The sequence below is a fragment of the Setaria viridis genome, chromosome 5, assembly GCF_005286985.2.
Source record: "Setaria viridis chromosome 5, Setaria_viridis_v4.0, whole genome shotgun sequence".
NCBI lineage: Eukaryota > Viridiplantae > Streptophyta > Magnoliopsida > Poales > Poaceae > Setaria > Setaria viridis.
Window position 1 is genome coordinate 1,259,415 of NC_048267.2, and position 16,992 is coordinate 1,276,406.

Here is a 16,992-nt window from a genome sequence, read left to right on the forward strand (position 1 = left end):
GTCTACAACCGGTCAAATTTCCCAACCTAACCCTTGCGTCGACATGCTCATCGGCAGATATGGATCAAGGTAGTCAGGGTTTGGCGGTGGGGTTTGAGAAGCTTAAGCTTCAATCGCTCAGAACTCAACAGAAAACACCGTTGTCAACCTACTTTGGCTTAAAAGACAAGGAACAAAACTAGCAGAATTCAGCCAAATCTGGTCCAAGTTGCACGATGATGCTACATGTTCCAAAGAAGCTCAAAACTGAATCATTCTAATGAGTAATAGCATATAGGTAGCACCGATAAACCAAATAACTGAGTACATCGACCGCACAACTGTGTTTGCAAGTGACCAATTGAACTGATGATGAAACCTGAGTGCCAAGGGCCCAGGACATAGAAGTTCAGTTTACACCAGTACGCTATGCCTAGTAAGACTCTCTTTACTCTTTAGCAATATAATAATGTAATTATTAAATACTAAATAAGAGCAAACCTCCCAAATGAGGGGGAGCAGTGGCAACAACAGAATCATTCAGATCATTGTGATGGTAGTGCATGTTCTCAACTTCCTTTCCTTTCTCTGGTAATAATTGCTCACCGCTTCAAGGGTTCCCTAGTTGAATCAGATCTCACCTGCTAGCAAGCAAAGATTAGATTAGCATGAACGTTCCTAGCGACACAATAAGCGATTGCTCAGGAAGTTTGCCATTACAGGAGAACGGGAACGGGATGCGCTTCTGCTCCTGGGGCTTCTGCTTGCAGATCTTCCACGAGAAGGCTGCAAAAGAGTTAAATGAACTGCATTTGAACAAGCCATTTCATGGTGTAGCTGAGTAATGAGAAGCTTGGAACACTTACAGAAGAGACAGGGGATCGGGATCTAGATAGCGATCTGCAGAAGGTTCCAGAAACAAAATTTGTTACTTGATGATGCGTTAATAGAACCGATATAAAATTGTATCATAACTAACATACCATTTGAGATACTCATAAAAAGATAATATTTCACAGCATGTAAATGGATTGGTTCATAAGGGGAGCTACAATGCTTAGTACACATTTTGGTGTTTATGCTTTATACTTCCAATAAAATAATATTGTTTTTAAGCCTATCAGGTATTCAGGTCGTAACTGGAACTGCAAATAAGCAAACTAAGCAAAGTGCATCTTAAATATTATTATTAGTGTCAACTTATTTGAGATAAGAGCAAGCTCAGAATGCACATTTACAATAAAATGCTTAAAAAAACATAATTTTTTAGTGTGCAAGAAGCACTAATATGAAAATTTTACCAGGATGGTAATATCAATTCAACAAAAAACTTGTGACTTAAGGTCCATTTAGTGCCATTGAAATTCAAGCGCATATAGTCAACAGTTGTTTCAGTAACACCACAAGATCCATTTTAAATATCCTTACTGTCAGTCCTATCTTGCTCCTAAGACTGGTTGTAGCCCACTTGTCATACATGCATCACAATCCAGCTCTACTATCCAAAGTCCCAAACCATCCACTCCGATTCTCAATACATCCAATATTCTACCAATGCAGTCCTCAGATTGCGGGCATGGCCAGATCTAGGAAAAACAAAAGCAAACCTTGAGCAGTGCAGGTTAGCCAGCAAGCTCGGTATGTTTAATCAGTAATCACTGAACCAGAGTAAATTCAAGTCATGCTAGTTTAAAGAGAAATTGGTACATCACAAAAACATATCATGAGTGTTATAAACCACGAAGCATTCCAAAGTATATCAATCAAAATTCAGGCACCTAGCCTTGTTTTTTCCTTCCGGCTTTAGTAAAAAAAAAAAGAATGAATTTCTTTTGCAGCAGGCTATGATTAAAATCTATGGTGAACATAGGTGAATTTCATATATAGAGTCCTTGTTTTTACTTTTAAAATATGAAGTAGGAAACATAATTTGAGTCCATATATGTAGTACATTTATTTGTTAAATACGGCAAAGAACTCAGGGTTAGGGATGTATGAAGTCAAAAAATAAGGAGAGCACTGAAGCTTCTCCATGAGAAAAAAGAGAGAGAGAGAGAGAGACGAAACAAAGAGGTGCTGCCATGCTATAGAGATGACTGATTGATACAGCAGCAGAAGTGACAAAACCATGGTTTTGAAAGAAACTTAAATTCTGGTGATGCCCTTTTCTTTACTCTCTTACTGCATACTATAAGCCATTTCCCCTCTCTGACTTGGCAACACTCCCTACTTCAGCATTAAACGATTTATCTAGAAGTTTGTAGTAGAGACAAAACTTAAAACTTTCGAGGAGCATGATCTAGAAGGTTAGGGTAGAGCATATGCTTAAAAATGTGGAGCTGCATATGCATAAGTTTGTACAAGGCAGGCTCTAAGATCTGAAAAGGCATTTTGCTTTTTGGACGTATATCACATGGTAGGAAGTAAATTAGTTAACATAGCACTCTCTTACCAATTTTACTACAGTATGCACCCATCTTCGGGCTAGTCTACAAAATGATGGCATGTCTGCATAAAGTGAGGATTCAATAATTTTGAGCGCCATAGATGTACTCTGTACCATATGTTAAAGGTGACACAGGGAAAGATCTGATTGCTTTCACCATTTATTTGAGGATTAAGTACTAAGTATCCTGCTCCTTCTAACAATAAATTTGCAGGCATAGCATGCAGATTCCACATTAGCACTTTCGGTTTCACAAATGTACATTTTCCATCAATATAGATTCACATACCTTTCATCCACAGGTGATGGTGACCAGGAAACAGATCTAAGTAAGAAGCAACAAATAAGAACTGGTGCCATAAGATTTGGATGTAAAATTTGTGAACACATATACATATACATACTTTGGACTCCTGCTCCTGCTGTAACTGGGGCTTCTCGAGTACGAGCGGCTACGGCTTCTGCTTCGTGATCTAGCATCATACTCCCTCACCTATGCAACAGATTAACAAATCAGCATGGTTTCATAATCAAATAGACATGATGCCAGGCATTTTAGCAATTTATAAAACTAAATTCGGAAAAACAAGAGAACATACTCTGATATATGCCCTTGAAAATGCATTCCTGAACAGGGAGTCATCAAGCTTCCTAATCTGCAATATGGCAAGAGAAAAATGTATAAGAGTAAAGCATGCTACATGAAACAGGAAAGGACACACATTTAATTAGAGCATTCTCTTCAACAGTCAGATAGACCCTCTGAAACAATAATAGATGATACAAAATAGTTAAAGATCATATTGAAAGCAATGAGTAGAATACATGCAAAACCCACCGCATATTTCATGTCATCATAGTTTGTATAATCCACAATTCCAATAGTTTCTGCAGCACAAGAAAGAAGAAGGAACAAATATCATCAATATGTGGAAATTCAGAATAAAGCCTGAAGATTTCATATTTCAAAGGAAAATGAAGCAATAATTTAGGCAACATGATATAAACAATTAGTGATCATGTTTTTTTTCTTGAACAACGCAGGAGAGATGCGTGCCATTTCATTAAGGTAGAAAAGAGAACAAGGGGTCTAGCCAAAGCCGGACCCAGTACGAAGACGCAAACCACACACACACACCCAAGCCTCTAGCTTACAGGCGCGCCACAGAAACTATCACAGATTCACAGATCGACCTAGCAAGCACAGCCTAGTCGGCCATGGACAGCGACCAGGAAAGGCAATTAGTGATCATGTTTACGACCGTATGCTGCAACGAAACAACAGGAAATGAGTTTATGAGTGCTCAAACTACTAACCTCCGGCTTCACGGTATACATCAGAGAAACAAACATCACCAGCACGTCGCATGTGGTCCTGAAATGTAGTAAAATGAAGTTCTTTCCAGCAAACACTACAAGCAGAAGTAAGTTACAAAGGCAGTACCTTCAGATCTTGCCACGACGCCGATGAAGGTAAACCAGTAACCATAACTGCATGTTCAGAAAATGGAACTATGAGAATCTCTGCATTGAGCTGTAGGTAAACTTACTCATAAGACAAAAGTACCAACCACGGTAATCAGAACGCCTAGAAACACCTCCACGGCGTGCGCTGCTATAGCTGCTTGAACGATCATAAGAGTAAGACTGACCTCTTCCACCATGAGCTAATTCAACCTGAGTAGAAACACATTTTCAGCATATAGGCACAAGAAAAAAAAAGTCCTCTCTTAAGGCAGAATCACTGAATAAAGTAAACATGCATCTTGGTATACATACCCGCAGCCTGTAGCCGTCAAAGTTATACCCATCACGCCCATAAATTGCATCATCAGCATCACGTGGATCCTCAAACTACAAAAGCATCAAATTTTTGTTAACAACAGATTGTTTGCGTCAAAACCAAATTTTATCAGCTAGTTTGCTTTGGATTTGTAATGGTCAAAACACGATATCAAATTGATTATAAAACTGAAAAGAGCGATAGAGCTGTTGGAATAAAATTTAAAAGTAAGACCACAGCAAATTATCCTCACCTCAACGAAAGCGTATCCAGGAGGTCTTGGAGGTATCTTCAGGTCAATATCCAAAATCTGACCATACTGCCCAATCATACATTGAAGAAAAAAAAATCAAGGCATGCATATTGTCATACAAGATTTAATAGATATACTAATGTCTAATACTACAGTGTGAACCCATTCTCTTATGCAAGACATTTCTTGTTATACTACATGCATCATCAAGGTTTCAAATGCTGCTAATCGTGCCTTATGTGGTCTTAGACTAATAGATGATTAAAAGCACAGGTCATGTAGAGACACAGTAAAATGGATTTTGCGACATTACAAAACAGAGAACATTGTTTACTTCAGAGAAACACAACATATGCAAAGTTTCTTTTGTTGACATAACTCAAGGAAAAGAACACAGATTGAAATCAAACAATAATTCATGTGCAACCCATAAACCAAATTGCAGATAATATACTAGTTAATATCATAACAGAAAAATATGCAAAACTTAAACTCCAAACTAATATTCTCACATTAATATGATACTGATATTACTGAGATAGAAAATGTTATTACCTGGTCAGAAATTGACATATGCTCTGACCAATCTAGTCCTTGCTTGAAAAAAAATGAAAAGTCCGACAAAGGTACATGTAAAATAAGTACAACTCACCTTGTAGAAGAGATCCTCAACCTCCCTCTCACGGATGTCCCCAGGGAGGTTGCCTACATAGATGGTCCGGCTGTTACGTCTGCTCATTGTTTTCTGCAGTCAACCATGAAGGTAAGCACGTCATAGTCTCATATATGGGAAGTTGTAGGGGGCAAAGCACAATGCGATTTTAGAAGTTTCACAAAGTCTCTAGCCACAATATGCAGAGGATAGTAGGGTAACCCAAAAAAAAATATATAGTTCTACGTGAATATTTCCTTTTCCTAAAATTGTACACCAATTTTCTCAGGATTATACTAGTAGCATGGTAATAGGAAGAGACAGGTTCTAAAATATCCTAAAAGTTGAAACAACAATAAGAACATGGTGAGAGGCAACTAAATGCTTACTGCTGAGTATTGTAAGATGGACTGTGAAAAATACTATCTTTTTTAAAAAAAAATCTGAAGTAGCATCCTTAACCAATGAAGAAACGATGTTCGTGGGGAAAATGTAACAAGAGCACTATATACGACTATATGAGCCTATGACATATTCTCCTTCTCCCATTACCTGCTGATCTGCAAGTAATCAAACTACACATACGTATTTCACACACAGTTTTCAATCATCTGCATCAGGGCTTGAGATGATCTAGGTATGGTAGCAACTATGCCTTAAAAAATACACTGACGGGGTGGGCTTCAACGTAGCGCGAAGGGTTCGGTTAAATCCCCCGAAATTCAGTTTGAATGACAGCTGAACAAGATGGCCAAGAACCTAATCGGACGGTGCTAAGAATGGATTGGGTTACCAACGCACCACGCATCAAACACAGGAGAAAGAGAGGTTTGGACTCGATCGCCTCACAGATCAAAGCACAGAAAGGGAAGAGGCGACGAGAGAGGGACGGCAAAGAGAGGTTGGGGATCATACCATGATTGAAACAAAATTAGAGCGAACGAAAGAGAAAGAAACTGGGCAGTGTGTGGGGATTTATGAGGGCGCACCTTCCGGGGGAGAGGAGGGGGGGCTCGAGAAGGTTCGGGACTCCGGGAGGCGACGCCGCGTGGTGGAACGGAAGCAGACGGAGCCTGCGACGCTGACAAGCAACCCCGTGGTGATAGACTGATAGTGATATAGCTGGCGGCTGCGGGTTGTGTCTGCGGGGATGCTTCTAGATTCGTGCGTGTGCGCCGCCGCGCCGGGTTGCGTCGCGCTGAGTGCTGACGGTGTGGCATGTGGGCTGCTCTGGGCTTCAACTGTGATGATATGTGATGGATCGAATCCTGATGCCTTCGCCAGTCGCAGGTCATGATTATTGGCTGTTTTGTACGTGAGGATATAATGGTTTCGCTTGTTTTTAAACATTTTCCCAAAAGTTACAGTCCTAAACAACTACACTAGAAATTCAAATTTTGGTAGAGAACCTACCAGCTAGCGACCAATAACAAGTCTAACATATACTCTTATAGTTATATCAAAACCTAGCAAAAGAAATACAACATAGCCGATTATCTAGCTAAAATCATTCATAGCCAACAGCCTCTCTCCTATTTTTGACTGCTTTAGCACAGCTTCAAGCTCAAGGAGTCTCCTCCATATGATCTTCTATCCTTAGGATCACAAAACAATTAGATGGAACAATAAACCGAGCTTGAATCATAATTTGCACACGCCTAGTATTTTTACCGGAACGTTTGGAGCAAGGGATTTATGTTGTTTTTTTTTATCGAAAGGGGATTTATGTTTGTTTTTTAGATTGGGATTTATGTTGTTGAAACCCAATATCTCAATGCTGAACGTTAATACAAAATAGGGTGTAGGGACACGATAGTGTACCTCATCATAATATAATCCTATTTTTTCCTTCTATAAAAGCATCCATTCTCAAATCTCAACTTTCCAATTCTTAGAATTGGAAATCAACAAATATATGAAATAACTTAAATATCCTTTGATAAGATCTTCACGCTCCAAAATCAATAATTTAAGCCCGAACTTTGTAATTAGAAATCAATACCTTCGGTTCAAATCCAATCCAACAGCATTAACCTGTAAACAAGTTATCAAAGTTAAGTCAAGAAGATTTTTTCACCTCAGAACTTCTCAAAATTGATGAACAAATTTTTGGACTACAATAGTAACTTTGGTGTATTAGATGGCCCTAGCTGACCCACTAGCCCGTTCGCTCTTGGGTCAGCAAAAGTCGACGAGCAGGTGGGAGTGGAGTCAACGCAGAAGTTACTGGTAGTACAACTTTTCCAATTTTACCCTTTTTGCCGCTTTTTGCAGATTTTGATATTCCTAAAGATATTTCTAGTCTAGTATAAATTTTTTTCAGATATCCGAGCCTTTCCTTCCCCACCGAGACAAAATGAGATCACCGCCACCACCGTGCCCGCTCCCCAACCCGAACCCCAACTCCGATGCGTCCCCTCCTCCGGCGTCGATGACCCCGCGCGCCCCGCATCTGCGGCACCACCCGCCGCACCTCCTCCTCGCCGAGGCCGTCGCCTCCTGGCACCCCTTCCACAAGAAGCCCTGCCTCTCCGACCGCTCCACCGCACCCGCATCCTCGGCCCACCCCCCTGACGCGGAGACCCCGACGCCTGCCCCCTCGGGGGCCGGCAGCGGCGGATCCTTCCGGTGGCTCGGGCTCCGCAAGCGCCGGCGCCGCGGCGCCGGCTCGCGGTCCGTGTCCGGCCGCAGCAGCGACCGCCGGAGATCCGGCACGTGCTCCGACTTCCATTTCACGTGCGGCGCCGGGGGCGGCGGCGCCACCGACTCCAGCGGTGAGATGTGGGCGTCGGATGTCGGCGAGGTGCGGATGAGGGACGTGCTGATGGCCACGGAGTTCGGCCCGGCGCCCGTTGGTGGCGCTGCTGCGGGGACTGGTGGGTCCGGCGCGGCTGCGGAGGCGGCCGCAGCCGATTCTGGGTACGGGAGCGAACCTGGGTACCGTGGCGATGTGGAGCTCGGATACGGAGATGAGATCGACGAAGAGGAGGAGGATGGGAGGCAGCAGCTGTTCTGGGGCGGGGTAATTGGAGGTGATTAGCGTCCTTGTGTTCAATTCTTTGGATAGTAACTGATTTTAACTTCTAGTATCCTCGAATCCACGTAGATCTGAGCTATTGGCATTGTTGTTGGCATCATGGTGTGCAGTTCTTTGAATTAGAATTTTCTATTAGAAATTTAGAACAACTTAGTTTGATAACTATGTGGATTGAGATTCTGTCCTTGACTCCTTGGATAATTCTGTCGGGAATCAAATGATTATGGTTATCAAGCTCCTCTGTGCTTGGTTCCATAGTCTCGTTCCTTGCTGTTAATGTCGTTTTTTCCGAGTTGCAGTTCTCGGTACACAAATATTTGCAGCGGATTAGTTGAGTCAAAATTGTTTTCAGGGGAAATGCACTTGTTTGTACCCATACAATGTACTTTTAGTGGTCCAGTTGACAAAATGATTGTGCCCGATTAATTTTCTTCTTCTTTACTCCCCTCCGATCACAAATATGTGTTGTTTATGACATAGACATGGTCTAAAAGATGGGACTTCGACTAGCAATCTATTAAAATATATTGTATTACTGTTTCATATAGAGAGAATTATTTCTTATGAAAGTTTTTCAAGATGAACCTAGTGATATTGATGCTATATAGTCACTCTGTATGTTTTATTAGCTGTTGATGGCCAAAGCTAAAAAGATTTGACTTGGGACATACCTCAAATGACTTATATTTACAATGAAATAATGATCTTGTAGTTCTGAGATGATTTGGTCTGGTGAGAAGCTTGCTTTCCATATGCATATCAGCATATGTATAGGATCTCTCTAGGCTTCTTTTATATTCCATCTATTTTTGTGAGATGAGATCTGTGAAATTTTCAGATTGGACTTTTCTTAAAAAATCGCAAGGAATTCGCAAGCATAAATTCTTGTTTAGTTTGGCTTGTGTATATCAATGGTTTTGTTTTTGGTGAAGTTCACTATGTCCTTTAACATGTAAATTTGTGTCGCTTTCCTAAAAATATCTGAGATTGATCTTGTGGTACTGCAATTTTAATTATCCAAGTTGAACCAGTTTCTAACTGGTAGCACAAATACTCCTTATGGTTATGGGTTTATGTAATTTAACCACATATTTTGTTGTTGTAATCCAACGATATGGTTAATTTAGATAAGGCTTTCTCATATTAGGTGTGCTAGCAACATCCATGTTTGTTGATACCTTTTCCGATGTTTCTATTTGTTTAAAGATTTAGCTTCTATATGCATAAAATCTCATTCTCATTTTGATTTTCGACATATCTCATCTGCTATTTTTTTTTTTGGAAAGTAACATTTAGCAAGTTGGCTAAGGTTAAGCATTGCTCAGCTGACAGAATGGTGTGTTAGGTTTCAGTTTAACTCCTTATGATTTATGAATCCTTCCCTTTTATTTGTCCACTGATTTAGTTTCAGAAACACAGCCTCTGCTGAGGCTGCTAGACCATGCAAAACTTCAGAATAAGTGGACCAAGTTATGGTATGCGGCCAGCGTTTAAAATTGCCGGCTATGGCATTTAGCGGCAGGTGTCTGGATACGCTATAGCTGGTTATAGCGGATATAGTCTCTGCTAATCCCGTTTAGCGGGTTTATAAAATACCTTGCATAATCAGATGATTATGCACAAAAACATGGAGCAAAAGGAACATTACGTGGACATGCGTGTTGCCTGCCGCTGCCGTAGCAAGCACATCGGTGCAGCTCCTGCTGCTGCCGGTGCCGCATGTCCAAACTGCCGCAGGTCACAGGAGCTGCCACCGCATGTCCCGGCGCCACCACAGGTCGCAGGTACTGCCACCGCCGCAGGTCGCACGCGCCGCCGCCGCCACCGCTGTTGTTCTTTTTGGGGAGAGGAATGGGGAATGGGCTAACTGCTAGGGATAAGGTGATCGCGGCCCAGCCATATGCGGTCGTTTTTGGGCCTCCACACGACGCACGTTGAGAAGGCTTACGGCCCATGCAAATTTCGACCATAGTAGAATGTTTAGTGGCGAAAATACTCTCCATTTAGCGGATTTAGCTGGCTAATTGCCGCTAATAGCAGAAACTACAGCTTAGGGCTAAATGTTGCCTATCCTAGCGCCGGACGTTCCAGACGCTATAGCTGGCTATGTTAAACCATGGTATGTGCCAAAGATCTGATAGGATAATTGTGTGAAATTGGTGGTTTAAGGCCAGGACCACTGCCAAGGACCAGTTAGAGCGTTGAACTCCGGGTAATTGAAAACTCTTGTCCTTATCCCGGTTCGAAGCATGGCACCTTCTTAGAACAAAAGCCGAAGGGGAGTCTCCCCCGTAGTCGAGTTTTTCTTTAAGGCCAGGCCCACTGGTTTATCCGTTTATGTGGTGCTTTGATGGTAGCACAGCAAAGTCCAAGCACATGGCTGAGGAGGAGAGGTAGCTTGGATAGTTCTTGATTGCCTTGTGAATGATAATACCATGCCTTACATAAACTGGCAGCAATAAGCCAATAACAACCAAATTTGACCTTCCTTTGAGGGAAACAAACAAGAAACAAACTCTTCCACACCTGCCCAGGGGCCAGGTCCTCTGTTCTGCTGAGTGGGCCCACATGGCAAGCTAGCAATATGTGCATTATATAATGAATGTACTAGGCTAGTAGCTATTGCTGTAGTACCTACAGACTTGGAAGGGTTGTTGTAACACTTTTTTTAAAAAAATTGAACTACTGGTGTTCCATGCATGTCTAATGTCGTATTGCACATACCTTGTTAATTCAATGCATTTTATTCTAAAATTTTATGAGCTGATTTTTTTCTCTGGCTATTAGTGATTTCTTCAATAGCCATGCTATCTAGTATTGCAGAAAATGTATTTAATGATTCGTCCTAGCAGAGCCAGAGTAAAAAAAAAAGAATCAAAATTGTTACGTCTTACCCAAGAAAAAGATGTAACGAAATATGCGCTGGTCATAATGTTGAAACCAGGTTGTGGCCAAATGCTGGCCACAGTAGCTACCCAGCTAATGTGAGTTGGTAGGTATAACACCATAGTTTTGACAAGAGTTATGTTTAGCCTGTGATATGGCTTGGGAATTGTTAATAAAATTTAGTCTTTTCTGTCATGCTTCCTGGATGTATGATTGCACTTTGTTGTTAGTAATTTTGCGTTCTTATACAATTTTAGGAAGTTAAATAGTTGTCAAGCTTCCAAACCCTACTGATCAGTTGCCAAATATACTGGTGGTTTGGTCCTATGTTGCATTGGCTGTTTTTGTAGGTATTAGGTTAATTCAAATGACTCCTGGATTCATACAGTCTTGGAATGGCTTTGAAATCATTGAGGCTGAAAAATATACAAACAATAAAGAACCAACGGAACCTGTCACCCAAGGTTTGAGTTTAATTGAATTGGCAAATCTGACATGTGGACTGTGGTCATAAATCTTTTTGCATATGGAGTCTGTTAGGTGTTGTAAATATACTTCATTCCACAGTGCTTGTCTATGGCCTTGGGAGAAAACGTCCCACAATGTTTTTCAATTGAGGATATTGTTATTGCAATTTTCCACTCCCTACCCCTAATTAAATTTTCTGATATAAGAGAATTGTTATATTATGAAATCTAATAGGGGCCTCGAAGGTCATTTCACAATTGTTTTTTTCTTGAAACCAGTACTTGGTATGTGCGCATGGTGTGCTGTGGACAAATATAGCAGAACGGAGGAGTGCTTTTTTTTTTATCAAATGATGTTCCACATACTGTTTGCAATATCATGTTTTAATAGTCACATTCTGCATGGACACGTGCTATACTGGTATGCAGACAGCATCAGTCTGCATGAATAGTTCTTTACTAAGGATTTTAAAAAAATCTATTTGACCATACTTTCAGAGTTAGTAATGTTTCAGTTGTTCTTTTACACATTAAATGTTTTGCCATCATGAGATGCTGTTATGTGTAAACTTGCACCTTATATTTTGCTGCAGTGAACTGATTGAAGATAGTGTTCATTACTAAAATTTGTGGTTTTCTGGTGCACTTTTTATGTTGATCGTGCTATCACGAATTCATGGCCTGGTATTGGTTTCCTGCAGCTACAACTCTACTGGAAGTTTGCTTGGATGACATTCTTGTGTTGCAAGTTCATTTCAAAAACATTCATGTGTTGCAAGTTCATTTTAAAAACATTCTTGTGTTGCGATGTATGCTTTTTTATCTGTGTGCTCCTAGAATCTTTTCTTACTGCTGTTCTTACTTTCTCATTGTAGATATGAATAAAATGAGAATTGGTGGAGACAATAACTTCGGGGAGCAGAAGAGCCATCACCGCTGCAGGCGCAAGAAGCATGATGTGAGGATGTTGGATTCCCTCAGGTGAATCATCTATGCATATGTTGTAGCTTTGCTTCACTAGCAGCGGTAGTTATCAGAACATATCTCATGCGTCTTTGTTGTGGCAAGTGTCCATAGAGCAGGCAACTAGTCACTGGTATTTTGTCCTTTCGGATGTGTACAGTTGTTTGCTGACAGTCAGTAGTTCCCAAGTTTGTGGGCGAGAATTTTGCCCTGATGTTATTTCGGAAGAGTTATGTATGCGCGAGACACATTTTGAGTTGTCGTGTTATGCTGGTGCTGCTGATTTGACGTTCTTCGTTTTGAGTGCTAACATATGACTCTGAATCGGTGATACTCATCTTCAGTTAGCTCACGTAGCTGTAGTGGTTAGTACCGCTATTGGTTTCAGCACAAGCTATTGTTTGTGCTATCCTGTATTGAACATCTGTAGGACCCCTTTTGGTATTGCTTCTCAATAGCGTCTGCTAAAAAAAGAGAAGCCGATTCTCCCCGCAAACGGCACCATTGTTTTTGTTTGTGTAATCCTGCGAATACCAGACCTTTTCTATTTGTTGCTGGGGGACGTTTTGAGTTTCTGCGCAACTGCGGTGGATAAGCGGTGAACTGACTCGGGCCTCTGCTTTGGTAAGCATGTTTGCTACTTTGCCTGTTCTAAACATGATGGAGAGTACAGATATACATGCAGTACAGAACGTGCAAAGGAAACAACAACTAGCAACATGGAGAGACACATGAATTAAAATATACAAGGCACTACAATACTACTAACACTAATATAGCAATTAAGAAGAGACACATGAAGAAGTACTCGTGCACCAACTAACCACGTAATTCCTGGTATCTTTCTGGGAAAACAAAGTCAGGTTTGGTTGGTCTTCTCCATCGTAGGCAATGACCTAAGCAAGCAATAGAGTACTCACGCGACCGGTGTCAAATGCACGAACGACCACGCAATCATGTGTTTCATTTGATTCTGGCGTCTTGGTAGGACTTGGCCCCGTCGATCTAGTGCAGTTCTTATTTGGCCATGTCCTTACCTTACACAGCTTTTTAAAATATGTTCCGGAAGTTCACACACAAGTCATCCTATCTTGTGTCCTTAAAAACAAGAAAGAACCTTGAACTGGCTACTCTATTCATATCAATTTGACATTTTGACTACGATATTTTAAGTTAAATCATTTCCATACCTCATGCATGATTCTAGTAAATTTTCTTCGCAAAAAAATGTTTCTAGTATAATTTTTTTGAGCCATTGATAGTTGTCATTTTTTCCCCTTTCTTACTGAAACAGCATGCAGCAGGTGTGTTGCACCTTACAGGCTTACACTCCACGGGGAGGCTGTTTGCATATAAGAAGCTAGCCATGCCATGCCACCCGCGATATTATGCAAAGGTTTTCTTTCTTTCTTTTTCTGAATCGCTTCAAATTATTTAGAAATAGCGGCAGCTCACATTTACGATTTAAAAGTCCAATCTCTCAGTCGACAAAGTACTTCCATCCAAGATCGGAAGTTGACATTTTGGCATATGCGCTCACTGGGTTCCAATGGTTCATCGATAAAGATGTACTGTAATTTGTATGGAGAAAATAACTCCAGTACAAATCAGAAACGCAATCCCTTCTATGACAAGTTACAATTTGGCAACGTTGCACTTGCACACCAACTCCCAAGTCCCAAGCTCACCTATATATAAGTCCACTCTGTGCAACTATAGTTAGCGGTAGCACACTCATCTGCCCACTTCGCATCCAAAGGTCACCACACCAACCCAGCGTTCGCGCCATGGCCGCGCCCGCAGAAGCTCCCGAGACCGCCGCGGGCCGCCGTTTCGACTACGACGTGATCGTGGTGGGAGCCGGCATCATGGGCAGCTGCGCGGCGCACGCGGCGGCGTCCCGCGGCGCGCGCGCCCTGCTCCTGGAGCGCTTCGACCTCCTTCACCACCTCGGCTCCTCGCACGGCGAGTCCCGCACCATCCGCGACGCGTACCCGAAGGCGCAGTACCCGCCCATGGTGCGCCTCGCCCGCCGCCTCTGGGCGGACGCCGAGGCCGAGTCCGGCTACCGCGTCCTCACCCCGGCGCCGCAGCTCTCCATGGGCCCGCGCGACAGTGCCGCGCTCGCCGCCGCCGTCGGGAACGCCGGCGCCGAGGAGGTGGACCTGGCCCGGAGGTGGGGAGGCGCCTTCCGCGTCCCGGACGGGTGGCTAGCCGCGGCGAGCGAGCACGGCGGCGGCGTGCTCAACGCCACCAAGGCGGTGGCCATGTTCCAGGCGCTCGCCGTCAAGAAGGGCGCCGTGGTCAGGGACAACGCCGAGGTCGTCGGCATCGAGAAGGGGCCCGAGGGCGGCGTCGTGGTGAGGACGAGCGCTGGCGAGGAGTTCCGCGGCGCCAAGTGCGTCGTCACGGTGGGCGCCTGGGCGAGCAAGCTGCTCAGGTCCGTCGCCGGCGTGGAGCTCCCCATCCAGCCGCTGCACACGATGGTCCTGTACTGGCGCATCAAGCCCGGGCGCGAGCTCGAGCTCGCGGCGGGGTCCGGCTTCCCGACGTTCTCCAGCTACGGCGACCCGCACGTGTACAGCACGCCGTCGCTGGAGCTGCCGGGACTGATCAAGATCAACTACGACGGCGGCCCGCCGTGCGACCCCGACAGCCGCGATTGGGCCTGCGGAGGCGGCGACGTGGCGGAGCGGGTGGCCCGGTGGATCGAGGAGTTCATGCCCGACCACGTCGAGGCCGCCGGCGGGCCGGTGATCCGGCATTCGTGCATGTACTCCATGACGCCGGACAAAGACTTCGTGATCGACTTCCTTGGCGGTGAGTTCGGGGAGGATGTGGTGGTCGGGGCCGGATTCTCCGGACACGGGTTCAAGATGGGGCCGGCGGTGGGGAGGATCCTGGCCGAGATGGCCATCGACGGCAAGGCCAGTACGGCCGCAGAGGCCGGCGTGGAGCTCGGTCACTTCAGGATCAAGCGGTTCGAGGATAACCCCATGGGAAACGCCAAGGATTAACGAACTGGAATGCTGGCTGGATCAGTGATACGTTCCTTTGTGATTCTTCTGGTTGGTCGTATTTGGGAGGTTAATTTAGGGCCTGTTTGGCTCTATGGGGTTAAAGTTTAACACCCGTCACATCGGATGTTTGATGCTAATTAGGAGTATTAAATATAGATTAGTTACAAAACTAATTGCACAGATGGAGTGTAATTCGCGAGACGAATCTATTAAGCCTAATTAGTCCATGATTTGACAATGTGGTGCTACAGTAACCATTTGCTAATGATGGATTAATTAGGCTTAATAGATTCGTCTCGCGAATTAGCACAGGGTTCTGCAATTAGTTTTATAATTAGCTCATGTTTAGTTCTCCTAATTAGCATCCGAACATCCGATGTGACACTGTTAAAGTTTAGCACCTCGTATCCAAACACCCCTTAATCAGCGAGTGTCTTTTTTTTCTTACGACGGAGCTGCCGATTGTTTTAATAAAGATTGTATTAATAAAGAAGATGAAGTTAAGATTGGATGGAAATATATAAAAAATAAAAACATGCAAACACGACATGTTGGATTGGATCCTTAACGCACGTTGCACCACGCCCTTACACATAACTTAACTCTACAACACATCGACCGGTTAGATTGGGACATCAACCGTCGCCGAACTCCACTCCTCTCAACACCTCGGCGACAGAACCGAAGCCTAACCGCAGCTCGTACCACCAAATAGTCAAGAAGTCGCCGAAAGCTCCCAGCGTAACCTAGCGTCGACGTTGAACCGAGAAGTAGATTGCACCGCACTGGTAAGGCCATCACCATGTAGGACCTTTCGCTGTAATGACGCTGCAACATCACTCTCCACCTGATAGGGTGATAGCACCGAATCTAGACCTCTCGCAGGCTGCCTCGCAGTCGCCGCCAAGATAACACAATGCGTGGGGATCTCGCCACATCCGCTGTTGGACTGTGCCTCTCTCTCGTCGCCTCAAAGATACACTACGCGTGGGGACCTCGCCACGCCCGCCAGAGTACTCCACGTCATAGATCCGTTTCTTTTGTTGCTGTCAGAGTGTTGAGTGATATTACCCCACTCCCTAAGATCTCCATTGATCAGCCAAGTCACCACAATAGGTTGACCTCGCCTTGTTGCTTCATCCACGTACATAGCCTTCTCCACTGTGTCAGCAAGCCAGAGAAGTTGCTTGCGCCGTCTTCCGACGATGTACCACACCGGATAGCCCAGCAAAGTTGAGCAACCCGCTGTGGTCTGTTGCAAGCCTAGTCATCCCACGCTGCCAATACCGCAAGCGCCGTCCTCTGACGCAATCCTAACCACATTGACTGCTGCCAAGCAACGTCAGCCGCCGCGGTCCGTTGCAAGCAATCAAAACCGACAACCATGCAACAACCCTTGGCCACCACCATAACTTCGATCGCCTGCACATGGGCTCGGCAACACCCATTCAGCTCACCGCGCGGCGGAGTTGCCGCCCTTGGCTATCGCCTCCCATGACAATGGTT

The 16,992-nt window shown here is 44.0% G+C and overlaps 3 protein-coding genes across 9 annotated transcripts; 2 read left to right on the top strand and 1 right to left on the bottom strand.

Annotated features, from left to right (window-relative positions):
• Positions 1–226: 226 nt before the first annotated feature.
• Positions 227–6,244, bottom strand: LOC117858404 (serine/arginine-rich splicing factor SR30). Of its 7 annotated transcripts, none has more exons than XM_072294109.1 (14): positions 6,103–6,244; positions 5,114–5,206; positions 4,462–4,527; positions 4,205–4,279; positions 3,997–4,102; positions 3,870–3,916; positions 3,743–3,800; positions 3,264–3,313; positions 3,025–3,081; positions 2,830–2,918; positions 2,715–2,750; positions 846–879; positions 700–765; positions 227–620 (listed from the first exon to the last, which is right to left on the bottom strand). In XM_072294109.1, exons 2-14 carry the CDS (start codon positions 5,198–5,200, stop codon positions 582–584), a joined length of 810 nt encoding a protein of 269 aa, XP_072150210.1. In that variant the 5' UTR covers positions 5,201–5,206; positions 6,103–6,244; the 3' UTR covers positions 227–581. The 7 variants fall into 7 exon arrangements, with proteins under 7 accessions (XP_072150210.1, XP_034597359.1, XP_034597354.1 ...); XM_034741468.2 differs by having other exon boundaries at positions 227–623; XM_034741463.2 differs by having other exon boundaries at positions 227–623; positions 6,029–6,136.
• Positions 6,245–7,441: 1,197 nt separating this feature from the next.
• LOC117858266 (uncharacterized) lies at positions 7,442–12,759 on the top strand. Its single transcript, XM_034741303.2, has 2 exons — positions 7,442–8,145; positions 12,379–12,759. Exons 1-2 carry the CDS (start codon positions 7,470–7,472, stop codon positions 12,486–12,488), a joined length of 786 nt encoding a protein of 261 aa, XP_034597194.1. The 5' UTR covers positions 7,442–7,469; the 3' UTR covers positions 12,489–12,759.
• A 141-nt stretch (positions 12,760–12,900) lies between these two features.
• LOC117858265 (probable sarcosine oxidase) lies at positions 12,901–15,997 on the top strand. Its single transcript, XM_034741302.2, has one exon. The coding sequence runs from the start codon at positions 14,254–14,256 to the stop codon at positions 15,481–15,483; it is 1,230 nt and encodes a 409-aa protein (XP_034597193.1). The 5' UTR covers positions 12,901–14,253; the 3' UTR covers positions 15,484–15,997.
• Positions 15,998–16,992: the final 995 nt, after the last annotated feature.

Excerpts from the sequence above, each read along its gene's own strand:
- LOC117858266 (XM_034741303.2), top strand. The coding sequence starts at position 7,470 with ATGAGATCACCGCCACCACCGTGCCCGCTCCCCAACCCGAACCCCAAC. Across the intron at positions 8,146-12,378 it reads CTGGGGCGGGGTAATTGGAG|ATATGAATAAAATGAGAATT; the intron begins GTGATTAGCGTC and ends TTCTCATTGTAG.
- LOC117858404 (XM_034741463.2), bottom strand. Across the intron at positions 4,528-5,113 it reads TTGAGGATCTCTTCTACAAG|TATGGTCAGATTTTGGATAT; the intron begins GTGAGTTGTACT and ends ATGATTGGGCAG. Across the intron at positions 3,314-3,742 it reads TGTATACCGTGAAGCCGGAG|AAACTATTGGAATTGTGGAT; the intron begins GTTAGTAGTTTG and ends CTTGTGCTGCAG.
- LOC117858265 (XM_034741302.2), top strand. The coding sequence starts at position 14,254 with ATGGCCGCGCCCGCAGAAGCTCCCGAGACCGCCGCGGGCCGCCGTTTC.